This window comes from Bactrocera oleae, chromosome 5 (genome assembly GCF_042242935.1).
Source record: "Bactrocera oleae isolate idBacOlea1 chromosome 5, idBacOlea1, whole genome shotgun sequence".
Taxonomy (NCBI): Eukaryota; Metazoa; Arthropoda; class Insecta; order Diptera; family Tephritidae; genus Bactrocera; species Bactrocera oleae.
The window spans coordinates 4,646,475-4,662,544 of record NC_091539.1 but is presented as its reverse complement, the minus strand read 5'-3'; the positions used below and the strand labels follow the sequence as shown (position 1 = coordinate 4,662,544).

General features: G+C 33.8%; 1 protein-coding gene across 3 annotated transcripts in view; it reads right to left on the bottom strand.

Moving 5' to 3' along the window:
* CHES-1-like (Checkpoint suppressor 1-like) overlaps positions 1-16,070 on the bottom strand; it is a 64,691-nt gene that overhangs the window by 4,034 nt on the left and 44,587 nt on the right. For all 3 annotated transcript variants that reach the window (XM_014237550.3, XM_036359625.2, XM_014237541.3), the window contains exons 2-6: positions 1,814-4,207; positions 1,339-1,746; positions 1,095-1,272; positions 396-967; positions 73-321 (exon numbers count right to left, since the gene is read on the bottom strand). In XM_014237550.3, the coding sequence (XP_014093025.2) occupies positions 73-321; positions 396-967; positions 1,095-1,272; positions 1,339-1,746; positions 1,814-4,206 (3,800 nt within the window). In that variant the 5' untranslated portion in view covers position 4,207. The remainder of the gene's footprint in view (positions 1-72; positions 322-395; positions 968-1,094; positions 1,273-1,338; positions 1,747-1,813; positions 4,208-16,070) is intronic.

The window sequence follows — 16,070 nt, the reverse complement described above, 5'->3', positions numbered from 1 at the left end:
CACATGAAAAATAATATAAATGCATATATTTGACAGCTGCTACAAATAGAGTTTCTGACAGTTAGCACTTACTTATCTTCGCTGCTTTCGTATGCCGCATCGGAGGAAGTGTAATTGCTTTGATTATCGACATTGCAACCGTTTTGCTGCTGCTGTGCACCGCTAACAGCATACTGTGTATTGCCATTCAATGCTAATGGTGTGGCGCTACCGTTGGCTACTGGTGTTGTTGAACCGCTGTTGGCGCCACCGCCAGCGCCTGCACCGCCACCAGCGGAATAGGTGTGATCCTCACTTGGTGAAGATGTTATAACGGGCGCACTACATACAAAATGAGCAAAAATAGATATGCTTTTAACGGTTTCAAAACACTGCAACATACGCTCACAACTTACCCATTCTGGAAGGTCTCTGCAAACACCTTAGGGCCATGCTTCAGTGCCAACATCGCCGTTGCAGCGTTTACATCGTCGATGCTGTCAGCGCCGCAGTCACGTGCCAAACGCTCGATACTTTCATAACTGCTAAAAGGACCCAATATGGAAGTGCCACCGCCACTGCCAGCATTTTGCGGCACCGGTGAGCTATTATAAGTGTTATATTTATTGTTGCTGCTGCTATTGTGATTATTCAAATTGCTATTATGATTTGTTGTACTATAGTCGGACGGAGTGTCTTCGTCGGGCACATCCTGCCCACCAATAACTTTTGACAATTTAGGATATAGACGCGGATCAATGCGCGGGTTTATGTTTGATTTTGGCGCTGGACTGCAGGCACCGCCACCGCTGCTGCCCACGCTGTCGACTGTGTCGTAACCAACAAGTGAGTCATTGCCACCAGGGCTCTTTAGCGATGCCGATTTATCGACGGCCGAATTGGGGAAGAATGGCGAACGATTGAGCGCTTGTATGAGATTTTGTCGTTGCTGTGGTTCCACGCGCCAAAGTGAGCCCTTGCCCATATTCTACGGACAGAAATGTAAGGAAAGGAGTTGTTTATAATAATAATAAATTTTTTTGTTTATACACTTTTTTCAACGCAAATGCAAACTTAGTATAAAAGAGTAATAAATGTTATTATGCAAAACTCACCGGCGCCTTCTCCACTTTCACAAAACTCTTATTCAATGACAAATTGTGACGTACGCTGTTCTTCCAACCGGCTGGCGCTGTTTTGAAATACGGAAAATGCTGCATAATCCATGCGTAGATCTCTTTAACGGGCAAAGCTTTTTCGTTTGAGCCCTCAATGGCCATGAATATTAAGGAACTGAAACAGTCAGAAAATACATATTACCAATTTCTAACTTAAATGCTTTCGCTTTGTATAACTCACCTGAAACTATAGGGCGGTTTGTTGTGTGTGTGCACGAACGGATCGTATGGCACATTGTTCGGATGCTTTTGCTTTTGCGGTGTGACAGCACCGTTGGCATTTGCTCCACTACCGCCGCCAATGCTGCCGCTATGGCTATTCTTCGATGATGCCGAAGAACCTGACGACAGCTGTTGTTGAGTTGGCGTAGACTGGTGCATTTGGTGTTGTGGTGTACTGGTATTGTTGCGGCCCAAGCCGCTCGAGCCATTGGTGGATATTTCGAAATCCTTCAATGAGTCATTATCATAGCTGGAGTAGGAGGTGGGCGAACGCATCGAGTTGCGTTGTTGTTGTTGCTGAGGTGCAATAAGTGGATACATTTCTTTGGAATTATTTGGTTCTGGCGAGGAGATGCTTGGCGAGGAGCTGTTGATGAGCAAGTCATTTGTTTACAATTATAATAATAAATAGTAGAAATATATTTGATACTTACGCCACACTTTGGTACTGCATTATGGCGTATGTGGGCGGCAGACTCGCTGCCATCGGCGAGCTGGTGATCGTGTGCACGCCATTTGAAGCGACCGCTGACACACTGCCCAACACCACTGGCGGCGTCGTATTCGCCGTGCTGGAGTAGTTTATGGCACCGCTATTGCTGGTGCTGCCGTTAACAGTGCTGTTGTTGGCTGCGCCAGCATAGAATGACTTAGAAACTGGACTATTGCCACCGTTAACGGCGGCCGTGGACGATGAACTGGATGACACTGAGACGGACGAGGAAAACGAACTGCTCGAAGAGGCTGGAGAAGCGACTACGGTTATGGTAGAAGCGGCGGCATTACCAGCGCCATTGGTGGTGTTGACATTATTGGCAGTTGTGTTAGCTATAACACCACCGCCACCACTACTGTAGCCACCACCGCCATGATCCAATACGTTCATCTTTTCGCGCAAATATTTCTTATGCGGATGATGTGTGGTGCTGGAGGCGCTGCTAGTGTTGTTTGTGTTGTTATTACTGGCGACAGTTTGTTGCTTTTGTTGTCCTTGATAAATTGTGTTAGTCGTGCCGTTGCCGTTGGTGACCGTAACAACACCGCCCGGCAACGTTGTCAATTGCTTAGACAGGCTAAGCACTGTCGTACCGTTATTGGCGCCAGCAACACTCAACGCAGTGGAAGGCGCCGTCGAGTAGGAAACAGATAGTGCGGCAGGATTGGAAGCAGCTGCGGAGGCGGGTGTACTGACGACAATTGAATGGTTGCTGTGAGTCGAAGAAGGTGAAGAAGGCACATAGTTGCTAGAATTTATATTATTGCTGTTATTATTTGCATTATTGTTGCTGCTGCTGCTCAAATTGGTCGGCGTTATAGTGGTGCCAGTGCTGACATTGCCTACACCGGCAGCGCTGAGTAGCTGTCTCGGCTGTAGTGTCGGTATATTGCCGTTCGATTTGTACTCGACAACGGTGGTGGTGCCGCTCGGTCCCATATGCACCGTAGTTGTGGCGCTAATGCCGCTAATGTTACCGAAAATATGTGTTGGCTCATCTTTTCTACCAGTCGTAGCAGTTGTAGCGTCGTGTTGTGGCAGCAAAGTGATCGGTGTACCAGTTGTGATTATGTTGCCGAAACGCTTGAGATGTTGCAGATCGCTAACACTAAGCGCAGTTATTTGTGTGCTGGCTTTTAGCTCAGTTGGTGTGGTAATATTGTTGTTATTATTAGTGTTGTTGCTTATGCCAGCACCAGTAGTGCTGACATTGCCGCTGGGTGTAGTGGTGGTTACCTCTTCGCTACCCACATGATGTGGCAGCTCCTCGATCAGCTCATGCGCATTGCCGGCGCTTACTATGCAAATATTGCCACTATTCGCTGTGCCAGCACGTTTTACATTGGCGCCGCTGGCACCACCCGCCGCGCTCGTAGTCACTATGCCTTTAATCAAATTGCTGTCATTTAGCCATGCTAATGATCGCAACTCCTCATCATTATCACCCGTAACGCTTGTAGTTGTGGCAATGACACGCCCAACAGCAGTGGCATCACCACCTACCGCGGCACTGCCATTCAAGTCCATCGGTTCGGTTGCTAGCAGCACAATATTGCCCACGCTGGGCGCTGCCACATTGCCGTTTGCCGCTGCAGCTGCTGCCGCCGCTGGCGTTGGACCTTCGTAGGTGGTAAACTGTCCATTACCATTGGGCTGTAACAAAACATATTTGGATGTGGTGGGCATGTTATTAGTGTTGCTACTGAAAGTTGTGCCACCGGTGCTGAAAATTTTGCCGCTCGCTTTACCGTTACTAAGATTGGCGCTCAGTATAGTCGCTTTGGCAAGAAAACTATTTAAACTGTTATTGTTGTTGTTGTGATTGCTACTGTTGCTATTGCTGCTGATAAAGCTGTTAGCGTTGCTGACGGCGGGACTAATGTTGCTATGGTTAATGCTATTAACGGTGCGTAAACCATTTGTTGCTGTTGTGACCAGGCCGCGCGTTTGCGTAGCCTGTTGCAAACCCTTGCTGGTGAGCGAAGCGGCAGCAGCGTTCGCGGGTAACAGGTGCGATGGTTGTATGAACAGGGCGTGGCCGTCAAGTGGGATGGTGGAGAAGACAAGATTACCGCCACTGGCGTTGCCGTTGCTGTTATTGTGATGATTATGTATGCCGTTTGTGATGCTATTGCTATTGTGGCTCAGATTGTAATTGTGATTGCGTGTAGTATTGTTGTTGTTATTGTTGTTGGTATGGCCGTGGCTGTTATAGATGACGTTGTCGTCAACAGCTGTGTTGTTATTATTGGTGTTGATCACACGCTGTAGGGTACGTAAGCTGGTCAAATCATGTGTGGTTAAAATCTGTGTAGGATTATCCGGCGACATTCTGCAAAAGAAACGAGAGAACAATATAATGTAGTTAACTTTTCAGAGAATTCGAGTTAAAAAAAAATATGAAAAATATATACATATAAATAAAAATAAATTTTCTGCTTAAATTGATATGCAGTTACTCATTATTTGTCTAAGTACACATATGTATATAATTATTTTTACCGAAACCAATAAGAAAACTTTTGTTTTAGAAGAAATAAACGCTTATTTACACAAAAATTTAATTTTTAACTAAAACACTCTAAGCTATAGCTGTCATAAGATCTCATACAAATTATTACGCGACAATTAAAAAATATATACAAATTTACATACATATGTACAAACATACTTAACCATTTATAATATAACACGTAATAAAACAACTACTAGAATACAACAAAAAAAAAAACTACACATTGATATGCTTAACACTTCTCCAACTTTAACAAACAATTTTGGCACTTAATCGGTTTTTTTATACTCGCTGACATAAGCAGATAAATACACATTGTATGCGTTGCTAGATAAGATAAGCTAACAAAACTATTCTGAATATAAGGCGTCACATTTTATAAAACTTAAAATGTACATAAATATGTTTTGTGTATATACCTGATATATGTATATGTATTTATGTATATCTATTGAAATAATATATTATATAAAATGCGAAAAGTAGCTAAGTACAAAATTCAGCAATACAGAGTGAGTAGAGTGTTTAAAAAAGGAAAAGTGCTATTAAATGCGCAGCAAATAGTAATAAAATATTAGTATGCGAAATATCTTTGCAACAAAAAGCCAAGGTTATACAATACAGGAGTACATGAATTGATATTTTGTACGTCTCAAAGTGAGTGTAACTATACAGAATAAAACAAATATCCATGCATACATATCTCTATATGTATATATGCGAATGAAGGCGTTATTTTTTATATAAAGTATAGTAAGAATGTTGTTTTGAAATTTAATTAAATTACTTAAAAAAATTAAATGAAAGAAAACTGCGAAGAATGCCATTTTATTTTGCTATTATTAATATACCAATTTGTCATTTATAGATTTACTACTTGTCTGCTTAAGTATAATAAGTACTATTTTGCAGTCAATTATTAAGACATTATAGCGTGCTCAACAATTTTTTGTTAGTTTTGCATATTAATTATTTGATTATTCTTTGCTTACAAGTAATTACAAATATGTATTTTTGTTTAATTCAAATTTAATTGCAATTTCATCACTCTACACAAATTAGCAGTCATTTCTGCAAACCCTCAGCATCTGCCTTAAGTTATTAACAGCGCATGCTGCTGCAGACACCATGTTAGACATTTCTAAGCTGTTACCATTTTGACAAGTCTCTACATGTTATTTCAACTAAAACTTATTAATTTGCACTTATTGGAATGCAACGCCCAAAAAATTTGCTATTGCACTAGTCACTATTGTATTAAGTATTCTTAAATAGTCGCACAAGCATTTCTACATTGATTTTCGCAAATTTGATGTGTCACTTGTGTGTTTCAATTGTCACGGTTACGAGTAATTCAATAAACTGTCAAGTCAAACTAACGAACTGACTGCGTCTCTAATGCGGCAAACCAATTTTGCATGTAATAAATGCCAAAAAAAAAATGCAACAGCAATAAAAATAAAGTATATAATCAAAAATTAATAACAACAACAATCTAATGTTGTCATAATAAAATTACTGTTTGTATCTGAAAGGAACAAACTCGCGTTTATGCGTCGGAATGTTGGTTTTAAAGTTGCCTAGAAACGCGCGACACAATTATCATCATTATTGGTAACCGCTTGTAAGTCGACTAAAGGAATTTCTATACTAGTGCAAATGCTTAAGCAGCCGCTGGCTGTTGTAGAATTTATTGGTGCGTCGCGTCAGCTTAGAACCGATGCCAATGCCGCTAAGCGAAAAGTTGCTATAGTTACTTGATTGTAAACAAAAATGTATAAAAATGCGTGTAAATCAAATCAAATATGTGCGACGATTATTATTTACTAGAGAGTAAACGAATAGCACAAATAAAGCTGGAGCAAAAACAGCAGGTGAACGAGAGCAGCAACACACACACAGATGTACGTATGTACATATGGTATATTAGTCGGCAACGTGAAGGTGTTTACAAGCGTTTGCTATGCAATCTCAAAACATAAACGAGCATTGTTGAACACACTAAGTTTTTATATATGCTCGTATACATACATATATTCCGAATCGGCATTCTTAGCTGGCACTCGTAACAACAAACCAACTAATTGTTGTTAGCGGGAAAGTGGCAGTGCGAAAGAGCATATTGCAAAAATGTCGTAGTGTTGGTTATAGTGAAAGGTAATGTTGTAGTTGTATACACAAAAAAGGTAAACATGTGACCACTGAACTTTATTGGAAAAAAGAACACAACAAAAGCACAAAACATGAATGAGAGAAACTCAAGGAAAGCGAGAGCGCACAAGTGTGTCAGAGCGCGCATAAGCCGGCAAAGCTTTTATTGCGCTACAATAGCAAGTTTAGTCAACGCGAGGGCATACACATAAATAAATATATATGTATGTATGTATATTTACTAAAAACCGGGCTAAAAATACATGCAATGCTCCCAGCAAAAGTAAGCATGTATAACTGAAATTTGAGAAGAAACTAAAGAGCACATGTTGAAACTAAGAGCTACCTCGTGCATCTCTAAAAGCAATACAACACATAAAAGCGCTCTTTTGACGCTCATCAAACGTCACTTTTGACACTATTACCAAAATAAAGGTAAAAAATTAAGCTAACAAAAGCGTCTACGTTGACCGCGACCGCGACCGCCACTGGTCGTGTTGGAAAACCGGAGACAGACAACAGCGCAGTTGGTCACCGTTTTAAGGCCGTTCCGATGTGTGTCGGCGCAGTCAACGAAGTCGTCGTTGTCGGCAACGGCATCGGCATCGTCATCGTTTCTAAGCGTTGGCATTTAATCATTTTTCGCATGCACAAACATTTTTTTGTTGTCATTTCGCTATACATTTTTTTTTGTTTATATTCCTAAACGAGAAATTGCGATACATAATCTAATTGACGAAAACAATGCATAATGGAAATGCGTAGTAATAAAATGAAAATAAAATGTTGCAGCGGCAAAAGCTTGTTTATAAATCAGCAAATGCAAAAAGTTACACATATACATACATACCCGTGTAAGTATGTGTTTAAAAAATTGCTTGCAACAGCCATTTGCCCGAGCAGCGCGCATGAAAAATATTTAAAAATCTCTGAGGATAATTTTTACTGTGTCGTTTACACGCACCTGTCACTTAATAGCTTAATTATTGACGTTTTTCGCATTCGTATTGCCCACACACACACACACATAAATTCTTATTACACATCGTATTCTGTAAAAATCCAAAACCGAAAAACACTTCCAGCGTGTCATAATTGATATTGTACCACTTTTTGCCCATCTTACTACAGCAATAAATTTTTAAAATGTAATTTTCCACTTGCCTGCAATTCTTTACAATTTTCCCCTAATTTATCAACACATTATTCGTTTACAACTCCCTCATGCGGTTACGCTTTATGCTCGTCGCGCTTTTCTAAATGTCAAATGTCATGTGTTGGTATAACGAACCGAAACAACAACGTCTACTCGCACCGCTTGATAATAGTGCAATATTTTTTCAAACCTTTGGCCCACATTTACGCCCACCTATTAAGAGTATTATAGCTACTCTTGCATATCCTAAGTCATGTAACATAGGCTAATTGGACTGTTCTATGCTGCTCTGTGCCGTGCTGGTCTGCTTTTGGGCTGTATGCCAGATTTCACCGGCTGTGCGTGCAACAGTGAAAGAGCTGCCAAAGCTATACGCAAATGCAAAGAGAGCACAGTGATAAATAAGGCGTAGATAGCGTTGCAGACCAGTGAAATGGGACGCGGTGGACAATATTTACAACGCGTGCTATTGCTACGAATAGCGAGTGAGTAAGTGCTAAGTGGGTGCATGCGTGAGCAAACGTTCGGGCGGTATTGTATGGAGTGATGATGAAGTGCGTTAATTATTTAGAACACAAAACCAATAAAAAGCACATAAAAGTGGGCACAGAGACCTTCAAAAGTCAATGACGATGACATAGTGCAGCCAATACTTTTATATACATATGTAAGTATGTGGTATAAGAGAGCCTGTAAGAACAAGTGGATGGCTACCTGTCGTGAAAAGAACTCTGAACTGCTAGCAGTTATTAGTAAGCATTATGAATTCATACATACAATATAGATGCACAGTGCATATGTACATATTCTTATATACATACATCCGTACAGTGCTGTGATGAAATATTGTGTTCTTAACGGTTTTATCCGCTTAAAAGTGGATTTGCTGACTTTGTAGGTTCAATTTATACATATGTATGTATGTCGACACATATTAATAAATGTTTTTTATTAAATTATAATAAAACAATTTCAAAAAAGGCTGCTATTGTTTAACAAAAAAAAAAAAAAAAAAAAAAAAAAAAAAAACAAGGGATAATGATAAATAAACCATTCATAATAAAACAGGGTTGCAAAAATGCATTAAAAAGACGACCATTTAAACTAATTATTATTTTTTGTTTTTGTAATCTCCAAAATCTTAATTAAAAATAAATTTTCAAAATATAATCTCTCATGTCGGATTGAAAATTTATTTTTAATTTTTGGAAAATTAAAAAAAAATCAAAATTAAAAAAAAATTTAAAAAAATAAATTAAAAATAAAAAAATTTTAATAAAAAAAAATTTAAATAAAAAAAGTATAAAAAAATACAAAAACAAATAAAAAAATATAAAAAAATTAAAAATAAAAAAATTAATAAAAATTAAATTAAAAAAAATAAATTTAAAAAAAATAACAAATATATAAAAATAATTTAAAAAAAAATTTATTTAAAAAAAATTTAAATAAATAGAAAAAAAAATTTTAAATAAAAATAAAATAAAATTTTTTATCCTAAATAATGGTTTGAAAAATAAAATCCCCAAATCACAAGTTTATAATTCTAACTAAAAAAAAAAATGGTGTTATTAATTTTAAATTAAAGTCCCTAATTCTCGAATCGAGAAATTAAAAACAGATTTTTAGTACGAAAAATTGGATTACAAATTAAAAATGAAACTTTTACTCCTAAAAGCCAGAATGAAAAATAAAAGAAATATTATTGACGAGTTTATATTTCTAAATTAAAAAAATGGCGTTTTTTAATTTTGAATTATTTTGCGCTTGCCCTACTTTGTTTCTCTGTTTAAAAGGAGATCTTTGATAAAATTTCAAAATCAACAAATAAAGGTATTATTATTATATTCACTAGTGAATTTCAAAAAATCGATTTTGCATTTATGTACATATATCGAATGTACATATGTATATTCAAGAATATACTCCAAAAATTTGCAAATAGTTCGGAGATATGCGCGTTTTTGTAAGAGACTTTAGTTAATAGGAGGTCCTCCTGGCGATCGGCTACGGGCTCAAGGGAATCCAAAATTTTTCAAAGTAAATCAGCGATTATTAAAATACTTTAAATTCTGTAAATGTTATTTTTTTTTATTTGTTTATTAAAATAAAATGCCTCAACAAAGAAATTCACAAAAAAAACGCGTTTTTTCTGACTTGCAAGTTAATTAGTGTAAATATGTAAATATTTTCTTTTTTTGTTTCGAAAACCATTTTCTTCATTTGCTACTCCAATTTCTTAATTAAAAGCATAATAAAAAAATTAAATTTTTGATCCATTATTTTCTAACTAGGAAATGTGGAGTTCTGCAATAGGCAGTATCTACTGCATGCAACTAAATTAATGCAACAGCAAAGATACAACGGTAAAAAGTACATGTTGTACATGAAATCAAATCTAAATTAGGTTAGATTGCTATAAAGTATGCTTCCCTAATTATTATAAAAATGCATATCACGTGCATTGACCTAAGATCTTCATGGTAGGAAAATGCTGCAAAAATACTTAAAGCACCAAGTGGTTGCCTACATATGTACAAACATATGTATGTATGTATGTAAATATATACATAAACCAACGAGCAAATGCGAAAATCATGTTGTTAATAGAACACCACAGAACTTTTTCACCATCAAACAGTTGGCAGCTTAGAATGCAATTACCACGCATGCGCGCACACCATACAACAACAAAAGCAGCTTATATACATATTTAATGTATATGGTTTTAGGCAGTAGTTGGCGGCAAGTGTGGGCAACAAGAAAGCGCAAATAAAGTCAATAAAGTGGAAGACAGCCAACAAAACGGTTATAATGGCATGGAATGTGTATGGGAGTGTATGTGTGTGTGTGTGTGTGTGTGACGCAAAACTGTGACGTTAAGGCAAAGAGCCAAAGGCAATGACGGCTTAGCAGAGCGTCAAACAACAACACACAAGAACTATGTAAACTGCAATAAACAATAAGTCACATACAAATACATATGTACATATGTATGTGTGTATATGTGTGCGTGCAGCATTTAAGTAGCAAAGTAAAGCGGTAATAACTTAGAGCTTTCTTTTCAGAACCACCATGAGGTGTGCATGTGTTAACTGCGCGCGGGCTGACAGCGGCATTTAATGATGATGTGGCCACGTGCTATAGGAACAGACTAGGAAATGAAACGGTTAAAAAGAGAGTGAAAAGTAATCAAATAATTGCAGCATGGATGCGCGGGAATAATGCATGCAAACTTACATACATACCTACTATATATTTATGTGTATATGCATGCATATATTTATACATACATATGTGTATGTGTATATATACAAGCACGAGCGCAAATTGCTGAGAACAAGTGAAATGCTACAAAAAATGTTGAAGCGTGAAAAAAATAAATATAAAATTTGTGTATGTGCATTTATATACATACATATGTACATATGTGTGTGAGCGCAAAATAGCTATGCATTAGTATAGTGTGTGTTTGCATATGAAAGTATAAACGGAAGGAAGGTCTGATAATCACGTTTGTCCAATTGCCATATTTCACGTTTATTTTTTTCGCTCTCTTTACACACACACATAAATACATATACTTGTATATATCATTGTACATATGCATGAATGCTCTTAGCGTGCTTTTCAATTATTTAGAGCACAAGAGCGTGCCTGTGTATAGTTTGCTGCGCTTGAACCCAACTGGCAGATGTGCCGTCAACTCACACCTTCTAATTGCAGCTAGCAAAAACTAGCGTCAGCGATGTTATTGGTGCTTTTTTTATTGCACAATATCAAAGTAAATACATACACCCATATGTATGTATGTAAATGTAGAAAAAAATAGCAAAGTATAGAGAAATGTACAAAATGATGCGCGTGGTCGGAGCAAGCACCATAAAAGTTATGCCCTTGTGTTTACATGTTTATCGGCAACACTATCGCTAACAATCTCATTAGAAATATGTATATACATACATATTCATATGTACATATGTATGTACATTTCTTTATTCATAACTAATTTTGCTCCATTAGATGCGTTATTTATTAAACTATGTATGTATGTATGCAGATAGGCATAAGTATTGTGCGTTTATATGTAGCTTGGCTTTATTTGTATTAATAATATGTATCTATGTAGTATGTATCTAAAAAAAAATGATTTAAATTTCTAACAAAATGATTTGTATTTTAAAATACTATTCGCATATGAAGAAGTTTATTTGTATTTTTATAAAAATATTTGTATTTAAAAAAAATTTATTTGTACTAAAAAACTTTACCGTAATAAAAATTTATTTATTTCAAAAAAATTATTTGTTTTAAAAATACTTTCACTTTTGTATTAAATGATTGATTTAAATTAAAAAATGTATATTAATAAAAATATTTTTTTAATATAAATATTTTTTAATTTATTACATTTTTTTATTTAATAAATTTTTTTTAATAAAAATATTTTTTTTTATTTATTAAAAAACATTTCTTTATTAAAAAAAATGTATTTATTTAAAAAAAAAACATTTTTTTATTAAAAAAAAAACATTTATTTATTTAAAGAAAACATTTTTTTATTTAAAAAAAAAAAACATTTTTTTATTTAAAAAAATTTTAATTGAAAAAAGCTTGTACTTCAAAAAAAAATTATTTGTATTTTATAATGAAAATTTCAATTTTTTTCTGTTCATATTTCGTAGAAAAATATTTTATATTACTTTAGGCATTTAGTTATATTAAATAAACTTAATTTTACTTTATAATAATCTTTATAAGATTAATTATAACAATGTATGTATGTATAAACAACAACAACAAAAAAAACAAAAATATAATGCAAAATTACTAAAAGCATAACATTGTATTCATAACCTGTCGCGCGGCGAAGTAAGCAGTTAGGTGAGTTTCAACAAAGTGTTGAGAAGAAAGGCAATAAATAGAAATATACAAAAAGAGCGCAAATTAAGATGAAAACAAATGTCTGGCGTTGAGCAGAATGGACATGCAATAGAAATGTCTGAAAATTGAAGCAAATTTTTGAAATAGCAGCAAAGTACGTACAATCATACAATACATACATACATAGGCATATAATCACATACTCGAACACAGGAATATGCACATACGCATAAGTAAATATGTACATCCATAAATACATACAAAATGTGAGTACTCATATGAATGAAGAACGCTATTCATACAAGAATGCCTGTCTGGTCGAGCGATAGCAGAAAATGGCGTCTTAAATGGCGCATGAAATTGTGCTAAGCAATTTTTTTTTATTTGCTACGCAACCCCACGAGTGCGCAAGTTTTATTGCTGTGTATTTTTTTATTATTATTTTTACCTGTAATTATACATTTTGCTAATTAGTTTTGCATTTTGGCATATTACAAATAAGGAGCTGGTTTTATAAGGCACGCTAAATAGAAGTTGTCGTTGTTGTTATAGCGCCAGAAAATAATATTTCCTTAAGGGGCACACCTGGTGTGAAATTTAAAGAAAAAAAATATTTTTTTTATTCTTTGCATGTTTCAACAGTATAGACTTTTAAAAATATTATCAAATATTTGTTGAGTTACAGCCTTCCAAAGTATATTCAAATGCGTTTTTCTCGAAACAGCATTTTCCGAGTAATCGAACAAGACACGAACACACAAATGATACGTTCACTGTCAAATTTTTTCTGCATTTTCTGTATATAGTACTCGATACAACCGGTAGGTCAGTTTTTTCTGATCAAAAATTGAATTTTATCAGTCCAAAAACGACCAAAATTTTGGCTGAAATTCAACTTTTTTTTAAAGAAATTTTTTTTTAAGAAATGGCGAGTTTGTCTATTTTTTTCGACAAGGTCATTGCACGGTTGATATATTTTAGTTAATGTTTTTACTTTTTGAAGTTTCATCCACGGAGAAGATCGAGTCACTGCAGCAATGGAGGACCATATTTTTTTAGCGTCATCGGAGTTTGCGTGTAACTCGAAGTTATTTAATTTTTTTCTTCATAAAATTTACTGTATATTCTTAAAATATCTATAAATATGCACAAATTAATACAGTAGTTTTTTTTTTCATAAGCAAAAATCGACTTTTTTAGGCTGTCTTGTAAATCATTTTTTGGATTGCTAGTGAGTTGATGCATGGGCGGAGTAAAATACGTGTGCGTTTCAGGTAACTAAGACCCGACCATGGCACACATCGTCTTTCGCCATAATTGAGCGCAAGATTTAATTGCGCAGAATTGAAAGCAATACGAAAACTGTGGTTATTAATATAGTATGAACTTGTAAAGTAGCCACCATTTTATGTAGCGCTGCGTTTAATTACTTTTTCTATATTAAATTCGTTTTATTTAATTATTTTTTCAGATACAGGTTACTGCACAATAATTAAGCACTCTTCAAAATCAATTTATTTTTTTTTAGGTTGCCAAATAAACAGAATTGCATATTTATTGTGAAATCGGCAATAAGTGGAAAAAGTATGCAAGTAAACAAGTTTCTCGATTTATATTTTTATGTACATATGTACATACATACATCAAATATATAGCAACAATATTTTTTTGTAATTATAATCAAACATATCGACACATTTGAAATAAGTGAGGTTTATTCACATAGTATTATTCACTGAGTAAATGACAGCCAATGACAGCGAAAACGACAGCTATAAATAAAAGCGCAATAAATAAACAATGATTTAAATGCAAAAAAAAGCATAACAATAAGAATAAAAAATATTAAAAATATAAAAAATTAAAATAAAAAAAAATTATAATTAACAAGATTAAATAAAAAACAAAAATAAAAAAAAATTAAACATTAAACTAAAAACAATTAAATAAAAAAATAAAACATAAAATAAAAAATAATTATAATAAAAAAACTTATAAAAAAAGAACAAAAATAAAAAAATTAAAATAAAAAAAATATATCACTAAAAAAATTAAACTAAATAAAAAATTAAACTTAAAAAAAAATTAAAAATATTAAAAATAAACAAAACTCTTTTTAACAAATTATTAAAAAAAAAAACAATTTAACACATACCGCAAAACAAACATAGGAACAGAGATGCAAATATTAGCACATGTTTATATTTATAAAAAAGTAAAATAAAAAAAAAATTAAACTTAATAAAAAATTACACTTAAAATAAATAAAAAATTACACTTAAAAAAAATAAAAAAGGAAACTAAAAAAATTTTTTAATAAAAAAATATTCAAAATTAAAAACAAAAATATTTAAAAAAAATAAATTTTTAATTTAAAAAAAATTTTAATTATTTAAAAAAAAATCTAAAAATTAAGCACATACCGCAAAACAAACAAAGGAACAGAAATGTAAATATTAGCACATGTTTATATGTATCCACACATACGAAACACAAAAAGCAAAACGCGAAAACGAAAAAGAACGCTAAAATCGGCATAAACAACTAAGCAAGGCACAATAAAAGCACTACAACAACTAGATGCTTTGAGTTGAAAAAGAAGCAATAGCAATCAATAAATACATAGTAAGTGGAAAACTACAAATATTGTAAACAAATGTAAATCTCAAGCGCAGATTCAAACAAAAACTAACAAAACAAAAGCACAAAACACATTGCGAGTGTATAGATAATAGTTAGCAAAAATAAAAAGCAAAGAAAACACAAAAAAGACGCTTATTATAAAACAGCAACAAACCAAAACGACGAATGAGTAAAAAAAGAAAGTAAAAATTATTATGTAAACAAAAAAAATTAACGATAGCTAAGTAAAAAGAAAAGCAAAAACAACAAATAATTGCAATGCTGTATGGCAACGCCATAATATGCGCACTTTTCAAGCGTTATGATAAATTTTATAATAAACGTTGTTGGAGCGCAAAAAGCAATATAATTGCAAATTCAGAAAAAAATGGCTGATAAAAAATGGAACAAACGCAACAAAAAAGGATGCTATTTACATATTAAACAAATACTGAATATAATAATGTCAGTTGTATTACGCTGTACAACACATAGCTGGGTATTGGAGTAAAGCAATTTTTCCGAGAGTTTCAGTCATAAGGAAAAAAGTAATTTTTTCGTTTTTCGAAATTAGCCAACAAAATCGAAATATTTGACTTCAATTTTCGACATTGCGCTATTCGCTATTGAAAAAAAATAAATATTGTTATAAAAAGTACGTAAAAATGGTTTATGACATTTTTTAGTCAAGCCTACATGACAGAAACTACGAGGTGTCGAAATTGGGTCAATATTTTTGAAATAGAAAATATTAGTTTTTTTCGAAAAACCGACTTTGATTCCAACTGGCACATAATTTTGATCGAAAAATTAATAAATAAATTCTAATATTATTATAGAATAAGAAAAGAGAAGGTAGATATGTCT